The following is a 12,008-nucleotide window of genomic DNA, read 5'->3' on the forward strand; positions in this document are numbered from 1 at the left end:
CAGCCATCTGCATGGGAGACCTGGGTTGCACTCCTGGCTCCTACCTGCTGCTCAACTCAGTCCTAACCATTGCAGGCATTTGTAGAATGAATCAGCAAATCAGACCTTTATGTGTTGGGCTGTCTGTCTCTGTCTCTCATTGTTTCTCTGCTCTCAAATAAGTAAATGTGATTGCTGTGTGATTAGAAATATATTGGTGGATATTGACTTTATATTCTAATAATTTAGCTCATTTATAGTAGAATTTACTGAGGTACAAATGTTTACTAGCCTTATGAATAACTATGCACCATATTTATTTTATAAACAACTTTTGGTAGTAATTTTTAATTCTATGTTTTCTCATGAAGTAGTATTGAATAATTATTTTCAATTTCATGATAATAACAATGATAACTAGTGAGGTGGCATTAGTATATGCAACCTTGGTGGGATTGTATTGGAATCCCCTGGCACATTTCTAACTCCACCACTTGGGGTCCAAGTGATCAATTTCAGGTCACAATAGACCATAATGATAGGTCTAAGAGTCAAAGAGATCACATAAACAAGACTATTGTCTGCTAATATTAACTGATAGAATTAAAAAGGGAGAGAATGATCCAACATGGGAAGCGGGATACACAGCAGACTCATAGAATGGCAGTTGTCCTAAACAGCACTCTGGCCTCAGATCAGCCCTTGAGGCATTCAGATCTGGCTGAAGAGCCCATGAGAGTATTTTAGGCATGGCAAGCCAAGACACTCTGGCAAAAAAAAAAAAAAAAAAGGACCTAAATGAAAGATCATTGCGAGTGAGATCCCAGTGGAAAGAACGGGCCATCAAAGAAGGAAGTACCTTTCTCTGAAAGGAGGAGAGAACTTCCACTTTGACTATGGCCTTATCGAAATAAGATCAAAGTCGGCGAGCTCAGGGGGCTTCCATGGCCTTGGCAACTCATGACTAGAGCCTGGGGAGATTGCTGATGCCTTAAACAAGAGTGTCAATTTGTTAAGTCAACAACAACTTACTCCCCATGCAAGGTCTCTGTCATTAATATGTAGTTCAATGTGAATTAATGATATGATTAGTGCTCAAACAGTATTTGGCAATTTGTGTTCTGTGTGGGGGCAAACTGATGAAATCTTTAGTTAATATATACTAAATTGATCTTCTGTATAAAAAGATAATTGAAAATGAATCTTGATGTGAATGGAATGGGAGAGGGAGCAGGAGATGGGAGGGGTGTGAGTAGGAGGGAAATTATGGACGGGGGGAAAAAGCCATTGTTGTGGGTGGGTGGGAAGTTATGGGGGAAAAAAGCCATTGTAATCCATAAACTGTACTTTGGAAATTTATATCTACTAAATGAAAGTTTAAAAAAATAACAATGATAACTGAAAAAACCTGAAGAATTTGCCACATGCCAAGGTTTTATAGAAATGAAATCATCTAATGCTGACAGCACCGTGAGCTTTCTGTTTTTTCTCATGTACAAGACAGGGAAATTAAACTATATAAAGGTTATCAGAGGCAAGAAATCATCACAGTTTAATCACGGGGTCTGGTTCCAGAGTAACGGGTCTGGTTCTAGCTCCTGCAGCTGTTATCTGTGTGCCCTGGGACCAGGTGCTTCACATCCACCTGCTTTAGATCCCCATCTGTAAAGCAGAGCATTGTGTTGTCTGATGGAACCTGCTTTTCCCCCATGGCATTTTAGATATTCTTGTGAGCAGAAGTTCAAAAATCTGTCCACACATTTTTAAACTTTATTTCCATTAACAGAAGTATTTTCAAAGAGACAATTCCAGAAAGTCCAAAATGTTGTTTGGTGATTGCTGCCCTACGTTTTGGCATCCAGTAAACACCATGGACTCTAAAGGCAGACTCCTTTATACTCATGTTAGCTCTGGAGCCTAAGATACTTCACTCTTCCGAGAAAATTACTTCGAATTCAAGCTAATTCTCAGATTTGTTTCATTTTGGTTAAAACTATACCAGGTGCTTTTCAGCCACAAGCGGCAGAGTTAAATTGTATATATTCTCTTTTATTATATCTATAGTGGATTCGACAGTTCCTTTCTTTGTGCTCATTATAGATGCACTTAACGGCCGAAGTTATAACATAAAATTATTCTATTGCTAGAGATTGCGAAGTTATACTAGAGAGAAGTCAGAAATAACTTTATCAAAATCCTAACAATATGAATAAAATGCCTTGTGTAATTTCAATGCCTTTAAAGAGGCTTTTATGATTGAGCAAATGAGCAGATAGAGTCTGGAATCCTTGTACACCATGTTAAGTCACTGCTTGTGATACCAGCAACCCATACTGGAGTGTGTGTTTGAGTCCTGACCTCTCCACTTTCAATCCAACTTCCTGCTATTGCACCTGGGAAGGCAGCTGATTCTGGCCCAACTACCTGGGCCCCTGCCACCCACATGGGAGACCAGGATGGATGTCAAACTCTTGGCTTGTGCCTTGTACAGACCTGGCTGTTTCAGCTAATTGGGTAGGGAGCCATTGGATGGAAGATATTCTTCTCTCTCTCTCTCTCTCTCTCTCTCTCTCTCTTATTCTGCCTTTTAAATAAATGGATGGGCAGAGAGAGAGAGCGAGAGAGAGAGAGAGAGAGAGAGAGGATAAATATTGATTGCTTCTCAAGAAAATTCTTCCTTATTTTGAAAGTCAAGTGTCATTCAACCTGCTCTCGTCTCTCCTGACAGGCACCAGCATATTCACAGTCTATGAGGCCGCCTCTCAGGAAGGCTGGGTGTTCCTCATGTACAGAGCCATTGACAGCTTTCCCCGTTGGCGTTCCTACTTCTACTTCATCACTCTCATTTTCTTCCTTGCTTGGCTTGTCAAGGTACTGTGACGTACTTCTGCAGGAGACTGCCTGCACATCTTGGCTCGTTCTTAGTGGCCCTCTACGTCCTCGTTCCCTCTGTTTGATAAATGGGGTTTGCAATTTTCTTTCAGAACGTGTTTATTGCTGTCATCATCGAAACCTTCGCAGAAATCAGAGTACAATTTCAACAGATGTGGGGATCAAGAAGCAGTACAACTTCAACAGCGACCACGCAGGTACAGTGATGTAAGATGATATTTTAACCTGCTGAGACAGGGACACATCCCCTCCTCACTTTCAGTGGGATCCAAAGCAGCTGTGGTATAATGGGCTTCCGTGATGTGACTCAGTTAGGGAGCTGTCTAAAGATACAGGGGCAGGAGCCCGAACCAAGAACCACCTAACTAGACTCTCAGTTGAGAGTAAGAGCACGTGTATATATATATATGTATATTTTCATAACTCCAGGACAGTTTGGATGCAAAACCAAGATTGCAAGTCACATTTATTGCTTACTTTGATTTGATTCTGACATCACAAGCCCTCATAGGGCTTGCAGATAAAACAGAGCGATTTAGAATTTCCCACTTTTGTATGTATTTGTTTATTGCAAGCCTGTATAATGTCATTTACATATAGGATTATGAATTTTAAAATGAAGACATATTTCATTCAGAAAAACCAATCACAGTTGAGGGAAGGCCTTTCAACTCCAAGAGCAAGCACATGTTTCTTGAGGAATCACTATATACTCAGAATGGTTCCCATAAGCTCCTGAGAAATAGGAGGTGGCCTACGATTTTATGAAATGCATAGAGAACTTATTACCTAGGAAACAATTCAGATGCACTGTCTGTTTTTATTTTTGGTTTTATGTGCTTGTTTTTATGATGGTTGAGAAGAGGAAGAACAGGTTTCTATAGCGTATCTTATAAACAAAAGAAAATAAAAAGTTAAATAAGCAAGTAAGTAAAATAAAAAGAATTAAATGATTTAATGCCTTACAACTATTATTTTAATATAAATTCTAGAAGGATATTAACATAAATTTGTAAATGCTGATATAGATCTGTTGAGACAAGGAATCTGTGAAAAGGTCAAGGAACAAATTTGACTTCAAAAATCTTCAAATTGGACTTTTAATAATCATATGTCCAGGACCGGTGCCGTGGCTCACTTGGCTAATCCTCCACCTGCGGCACTGGCATCCCATATGGGCACTGGGTTCTAGTCCTGGTTGCTCCTCTTCCAGTCCAGCTCTCTGCTGTGGCCTGGGAGGGCAGTGGAGGATGGCCCAACTGCTTGGGCCCTGCACCCCATGGGAGACCAGGAGGAAGCACCTGGCTCCTGGCTTCAGATCGGCACAGTGCCGGCTGTAGCTGCCATTTGAGGGGTGAACCAATGGAAGGAAGACCTTTCTCTCTGTCTCTCTCTCTCTAACTGTCTATAACTATCTGTCAAATAAAAAAATCATATGTCGAAAGGCCACTAAGTATCCTAATATTTGGAGAAGGCCTTCTGTGCTATAATAGAATTTTATCACCAATTCATTACAGATGAAACAGTATTGATGTCATCCAGTTTTGACAAACAGTTATCTAAACTTCCATGAAAGATTTTTACATACTGTGAAGGCTAAATCATAGATGCCTCATAGAAAAGCCTTCGAGGGCTCAACCCCATCAAGCTCCTACCTCTTCTCACGTCTTTTAGTCAACTACGGGAAATAGTAAGTTCCCAAGTCCATTCTGAGGTGACAACCTCTGGAAAGGCTGTTTTCTGTTGCAGACAGGGAAACCTACGTGGAACATACAACTCACCATGTAACTTACATACTGTTGTCCTGGACAATGACCTAACATATCTCTAAAACCCTGTTACATTTATTAGATAACTCCATGTATGAAATGACAGCTGGGAAGGTAGTGTTTGGAAAAGCCAGCAGTTATAACAGAGAACTTAAATGGGAAAAGACCTTGAACAAAGTTACTCAAGATTATTTTGAAGCAAAATTGTACTTGATCAGGAGGCATAAGTCGGTAATTCAGTGGGAATCACACAGAGAATTGTGAAAAACCTTCATTAAGAAAAATGCTGGGGCTGAGGACCTGGTTGCCAAGCAACTGAAGCTCCTGCTGTGGGCCTCTTGATGAAACCCTGGCAGGCAACCTAGCAACGGGCCTTCAGGCCCCGCCCACGCCTCACTATCCCCTTGCTGGTGGCCCAGGAAGCTTTCTTGTGAGTGGAAGGGGGAGAGGCTGGCGGTGAGTCTGCTGCATTTGTAAAATAGGACCAAACCCTGTGACGTGGGCTTTTCCCGAAGTAGTTGGAAACACCAAGTCACAGGTGTCTAATACTAATGAAACAAGCTTTGAGGAAATCAAATAAAGATGGCGATTGTAGTGCAAAGCACACAGCTTTAACAGATATGTAGTACCTTCCTGCCATTCTCCAGAACATGGAAAATCTGCAGTTGTTCGAAGTCATTCTCACTGAAGGGATCTCAGTCCTGCTGGACTTGTTGTCTCTAAGTTTGTAGACTATCTCATGACAGCCATGTATGCAGAAAACATACACATACACACCTTAACAGGGCAAGGACAATAAACAGCTGGCTCTGAACTGATTCTGATACGGACCATGCAGAGGCATAAGAGAATCATAAGGGAGAATTGTTTCTTTAAACTAACAAAGCAACATTTTCCAACTGAATGGTCACAGCATGGACACCCACTGCAGAAAAATCATATTAGGGGCCCTGCAGAGACCATAACACAGTCTGTGGCGGGAGAACATGAGAAATGGCATAGAGCATCTCAGAGGGGTGATCCTGAGTCTGCCTCACCTCCAGAGGGGCCGTGGCCTTCATACCTGCATCAGTCTTAGACACTTAGACTCACATGACTGTTCCACTTGCTCAGTTACGAGTGTGGTCAGAAGGTAGAAGATGCACATCCGTGGGCTAAGGATGCCCTGGATCAGCCCATCAACCGCTCAAGCCACAACTTTTCAGGGGTCTCATCAAAGCATAGCGACCCTCAGATCCAGACTTGTATTCCCATGATTCAGACGCCTGTTATCAGTTCTGAGGGCTTCTGCCCTAGACTGTCTCATGCTAAGGGTGAGCTTACTCCAACGTCGCCTTGAGTAGAACTGAAAGAACTTCGTACTTTTAGGGCCACATGGGGCTGCTTTTCTGCTCCATAGAGCATTAAGAGAGAGAAAGCAGATTTCCGGAAGTCTCGCACAGGCCCACCCTTTGTCAGTGAGTCATGGTCCCATAGGATCATTTTGAAGGTTTGGTACATAAATATTCAGATTCTATGAAGAGAGCAATACTTTCTGGATCAGTTATTATCCCTGATTGAATGCTCTCACTGACACATGCTTTTTGAATTAAAATCCCCTAATTAAGACAGAAAATTCATAAGGATAAAGCAAATGCAAGACAAAAAGGCTCTACCAACATTCTTATTTAAGGGTTCCTACAGTTTCTAAAGCAACCTTTGTATAAAGGTGCAATGCCGAGGGAAAAAAGCAGAAAGGCATAGATGAAAAGACACATAATCAAAAATGGAAAGAATTTCTCCTCCAACAAAGTAAAAAAGACAAAGGACAACTTCATGCTCGAAGATAGTTCTTCAGCAATGATTTGTTGACTGTGTTCCAAGACATGGATTTCCACATGAATATAAATCATTAAACTTGAGAAGACAACTACAGTGAGGAGTGCAGTTCAGGGAAGACCTATTCTAGCGTGGTGTAGTAGTGATCTCCTTCCAACAAGAAGCCGCAGTGAGGGAATAATGCAGTCGTCACAGCAAGTCAAGAGTGAGAATTAAATTCTGTGAGGCTGAGTCATTGAATATATTGTTTAATAATGAAATCAAGCCAGGTGCCCACTCTTCTTACTTTGTGTGATAATGACTACCATCTGTTTTTAAATGATTGATTTACAAAGAAATCAAAAAGCATAAAAATTTCAAAATAAATTTTAGATTTTCTCTGCAAACTGTGCTCTGTGTGTGCCTGCATGTGTGTTTTCATCTTGGGCTTCGAATTTTAATTTAGGTGCAGTTGATTCCCCTTGTTAGCAAGATTTTCTCATCTTCTCCCATTAGATAACTTGTTATTGGTGTTGATAATGATTGTGATCATAGTACATTGACTGTAGTAGATCAATCCAGAAAGCGTTCTTAACTACTTTGTATTCTATATAAGCCATTATAAAACTAGCAGTTGCCAACAGACAAGCCTGAGATCATTCTCAAGGCTGAAATCTCCATGAGTTTCCAAAAGATTGTATTGAGGAGAGTGCTCTAGGAAATCCATTTGTGTTGTTATTGATAATAATCCACTAATTCAAAATCCTTATCACAATCCCTAACATACATTGAGCTGCACTGAGCACTGTGTAACCGCTTTACAACCTGTCTTAGTAAACCTTCACAATAATGTTGTTGAAGGAGGTACTATTATTGTGTCTGCTTTGCTGATTGAAAAATGACAAGGGGTTGGAAAGTCAATTATCTTACCCAGTATCACATAGCAGACAGGTGGCAGAACTAAAGCCAGGCTGCTCAGTGGCAGGAGCCTCCAGTTTTACTCAAATGGAGATCACAGCACCTCTTAATTTAGCAAGCCCCACATCAACCTGATGTCCCTATTCTGGCCCCCTCCTCACTTCTCTTCTCTTAAATGGGTAGCATTGACTGCTGGCTGATAAGGATGTTCTCATACATTGTTACTCAGAGCATAAATGGGAACATCCTTCCCAGAAGATAGTTTGGCAGTATATATCAAAAGATTTAGCTGGCGCCGTGGCTCACTAGGCTAATCCTCCGCCTTGTGGCGCTGGCACACCAGGTTCTAGTCCCGGTTGGGGCGCCGGATTCTGTCCCGGTTGCCCCTCTTCCAGGCCAGCTCTCTACTGTGGCCCGGGAGTGCAGTGGAGGATGGCCCAAGTCCTTGGTCCCTGCACCCCATGGGAGACCAGGAAAAGCACCTGGCTCCTGCCTTCGGATCAGCGTGATGTGCTGGCTGCAGCGGCCATTGGAGGGTGAACCAATGGCAAAGGAAGACCTTTCTCTCTGTCTCTGTCTCTCACTGTCCACTCTGCCTGTCAAAAAAAAAAAAAAAAAAAAAAAGAATTTATTCTTGGAAAGATTTTGAATAGTAGTCAAGGCTGTATATTTGAGAATGTTTATGGATGTGTTTTGGTAAATTTGAAAAAATGGTAACATTTGAATCTCAAGCTGTAATTATTGATTATGTTTCAAAATTGCAATAAATACAAACCTTTAAAGTGGTTGAAATTTATTGACATTCAATATACTCACAATGCAGTAACAGAAAAATAGGATCCCTTGTTTTTTGTGTGTGGTATGTGTGTGACGCGTATCTGTATGTGCTTAAGATACTGGAAAGTTACCTCCAAAATATTTGTAGTGGTTTTCTCTGGGGGATGGGTTGAACATTTCCATTTACAACTCAGCTACTTTTCTAAGTCTTCAACAGTAAACATGTGTAATTATACAAGAAGAGGGAGGAGCTCCATCATTAAAATGAAAACATCTTTGGGTATTCTGCCTGAAACCAGCTGAGATAGTTGAGTTAGCTTTGACTGCAAAAGGCAACAAGCCCAAAATCAATGGCTCAGGTAAGGTAGAATTAGAATTATGTTCTCTCTTATGTGAAGTTGGAGGATGCCATTTGGGTGTTGGGGTGATTGTATATGTTCCCACAAATCCAGATCCCTTCACATCAATATTCCAGGTAGCCAGAGGGAGAAAGTGTAGGAAGACAGAGGTTCCTGCCTACATCCCATAAACCAGCATGTAGTTACATGGTTGAAATGAGCCAGAGAGAGAGAGAGAAAGGGAGAGAGAATGAGTTAGCTTTTTTTTTTCTTCTTTTTTTTAGGGGGTAGCCTAATGGCACCGTTGAAAATTCTCTTACCCTGGAAGACAGGGAGAATAGATATAGATGGACACGTGGCGGCTCTGTTACATTCTCTGCAGGATTTCAGAATTCTCAGCTTCTGCAAAGTAGTTCAACTTCTGTCTTAAAGACTGACTGTTACCATTAACCAATCAAAGTGGTGTTTTATAATTCAGGGCACTAAAGAGAAATTGAACATGTTTGCATTTCATTTATTTTATTTCAGACAACGTAGTGACCTTGAAAGAACACTTTTACTGACAATTAAATTGAATCATTTGATTTTGGTCCACTGGAAAAAAAATTTAACAGAGAAAATGAGTCTGCTACCCATCAAAGCAAAAACTTGCCCCGGGGACTCTTTGTGCCATGATGAGAGAGTTTAGGCTGTATCAACAGAGGTTTCCAGTGACTGACAGGACTGGTTTCGTCCTTTGTCCTTAAAAGGTGACACCCAGAAGTTTTCACAAGGACTTTAAAAGGCAAGTTAGCAGATTTGCATTTCCACAGATGTGTGCATTCTCAGAATGACCTAATTGTGAAGAAGATGCTTGATTCTATCACGAAGAATAACTTTAAAGTTCATTTCAAAGGGAATCAGAATCCTGTAAGAGGTGAGGTAAACAGTTGGCCACTGGCATGTTTGGCCCAAGAATCTTGGTGTAAATGTGCACCTTGATTTTGTCATTTAAAACATGTATGTGGCCTGTGCATTTTGGCCCAGGTCTCTCACCGTCTTACTTATTTCAAGGAGAGCAAGTTCACTTTCCACAGGTGATCTGCCACCATTCCTGATGCGAGTTTTGTAAAATTATGATTATAGATTCTAGGGGATGGTATTCTTGCAACATCTCACTCACATTTCCATCAGCAATTTATCCTGTTCAACACTGGGTCAGGCTGGCGTGGGAGCATAAACAAGGATGGCAGCTGAACTGTTGTGTATTTCACAATCAGGAACCTCAGGGAGGAACAACCCAGGAGTGCTTAGAGGTGGTGCCTTCACTGAGGAGAGTACGAATGCTTAACTTCACCCTGTCCCCCTTACTACACACACACACACGTGCACACACCCCTAAGGAACTTGAAAGAAAATCTTAGAAAATACATAGAAGTGAGATTGCCCTCCAGCTGAGTGTCACATCGACAGAGGCATGGTCTTTGAGATAGAGTGATAGGCAGTGAGACCTAGGCATCCAATTCGATAGATTTTATTTTATTTTAGGAGACCTATAGGATCTGGAGTGTCATCAGTTACATCTTCAAAGCCAAAAGAAACCACTTGTTGCTTCATAAATGTGTTACAAAAAATACCTGTTGAGTGGATTAATTTCACCAGTTAAAATAACCACCTAATGTCTCTCAGGTGATGGCAGTCTCCTACTAGTCTCTTCCTTTGCCATGTGCACATTTCTTAGTTATCCTAAGAATATTTTTGTATTCACTAAATGAGGAATGTCCACTAAATGATCATAAAAGCCTACCGCCTAGAGTAAAAATACACCAGACATCATGTTCTAGAATTCTAATTTTCATTTTCTCCAAATCTGATAATAATTAATGTAATGGGGATAAAATACTTTGTTGAGGAGATTCTTTGAGTAATTTTATGCAAAGTCTATAAGGTAAGGTAGAAAGTGTCTGACACAAAACAATAAATTTACTCAATAAATGTGAGTATTGTCATTGTTCTTGTAATCGTTATTATTCACTTTGGTTTTAGTGTTAAAATGAGCATAATTGAAATGACTCATGTTCCAAATATACACCCAGGAAAAGACAAAATTTGATAGCATCAAACTACAGAATGCTGGAGACAGGAGTTGGAGTTCTCAATGTTCCAGGTTAAATGTCTCTGACTCATCTCCCTCTTTGTCTTGAAGATGTTTCATGAAGATGCTGCTGGTGGCTGGCAGCTGGTAGCTGTGGATGTCAACAAGCCCCAGGGACGCGCCCCAGCCTGCCTCCAGGTGCAGTACGATGCCATTTCTAAAACTCTCCCAGCAAAGGTTTCTGACTTTGACTCTAGAGAAAGAAATCCATGGCTTCCCAGGCTGTAGATTCGCCCTCATTTATGGTCCAGAAGTCAGGGACAATGTAATGCTCAAGCTCACGTTCCAGGTCTCAGCATATTTTGTTAAGATAAATGGTAGAGGTTTTGGAGAGCGTCTGATGACTCCCTGATCAGCAGTATCAAATCAATGGATAATTTTGTTGTGTTAAATCTTGTGAAGTGTTCTTCTACAAGGCCTGAATTATTTGGGGGTGGACAGACTTGGTTGCAATTCAATTTATTACCTTGCCAAGGGCCTGGGGAGGAATATTTCCCCATGCTGTGGTCTGTTGATCTGCATCTACAAGCTTGTAGAGTGACGTCATGTGGAGGTGCTCCCTTCACAAAGTGCACCTGTGGCCAACGAGGTGTTGGTAGCAGTAGTCCTGACAATAGTCTCCTGGTGATGAGATGAGCTACAGGCTCTCATCATCTGCTCTGAGCACCTCAGTAGCCCAGATAAACTCCTGCACTTCTTCGGCAGACCACATGGGCATCTTCTCTTGTTTCATTCCCCTTTCTTGCCCCCAAACATCAGTAACTGAAAGTAATATTAACTTAATTAGAGCAGTGTCCTTGACACTCCGTAGTGTCTTCTCTGTCCATTTTTTTTCTTCTTTTATTAATACTTAGGTAATAGTACATGTATTGACGTTGAAAATTATTCAAGAAATAATTTTACATACCTTATTGAAATACAGTATCAAGAAATGCACATAAATGCACAGATAATTGAGTTTTTTGGCCTGATCACACTCATAACAAACATCCAAATTAAGAACAAAACAGTACTAGTAGCCCAGAATTCATTTCCATCTTCTTAAATGGTGAAAACGATCAAGCAGCCCACTCATGAGTAGATAACTGGCTCTTCCTCCTGGAGTATTTTCTTTACCCTCTGTGGTTTGCAGAGACAAATCTTGCATGTGGCAGTGCCACCCCTATCATTTGGGAAGTGTTTTCTCTCTTTCTTTCTCCAGCACAGAAGGATTGGTATGGGAGAAATGACATTGCGTTTGAACCACTAATACTGAGGGCTACATTTGTGTAGCCATTTTGTATCATAGTTATTTGTTTCCTTTTGTTTCTAGTTGAATAGTCTAATTAAGAAAGAACAAAATATGTCAAAGGTTTAAACATGATAGGATAATCCTCCGCCTGTGGCACCAGCACGCCAGGTTCT

General features: G+C 41.0%; 1 protein-coding gene across 2 annotated transcripts in view; it reads left to right on the forward strand.

Annotated features, from left to right (window-relative positions):
• Positions 1 to 12,008, forward strand: part of NALCN (sodium leak channel, non-selective) — a 375,525-nt gene that overhangs the window by 136,749 nt on the left and 226,768 nt on the right. For both annotated transcript variants that reach the window (XM_051849987.2, XM_051849988.2), the window contains 3 exons: positions 2,708 to 2,850; positions 2,964 to 3,068; positions 10,656 to 10,742. In XM_051849987.2, coding sequence (XP_051705947.1) covers positions 2,708 to 2,850; positions 2,964 to 3,068; positions 10,656 to 10,742 — 335 coding nt within the window. The remainder of the gene's footprint in view (positions 1 to 2,707; positions 2,851 to 2,963; positions 3,069 to 10,655; positions 10,743 to 12,008) is intronic.

The sequence above is a fragment of the Oryctolagus cuniculus genome, chromosome 9, assembly GCF_964237555.1.
Source record: "Oryctolagus cuniculus chromosome 9, mOryCun1.1, whole genome shotgun sequence".
Taxonomy (NCBI): domain Eukaryota; kingdom Metazoa; phylum Chordata; class Mammalia; order Lagomorpha; family Leporidae; genus Oryctolagus; species Oryctolagus cuniculus.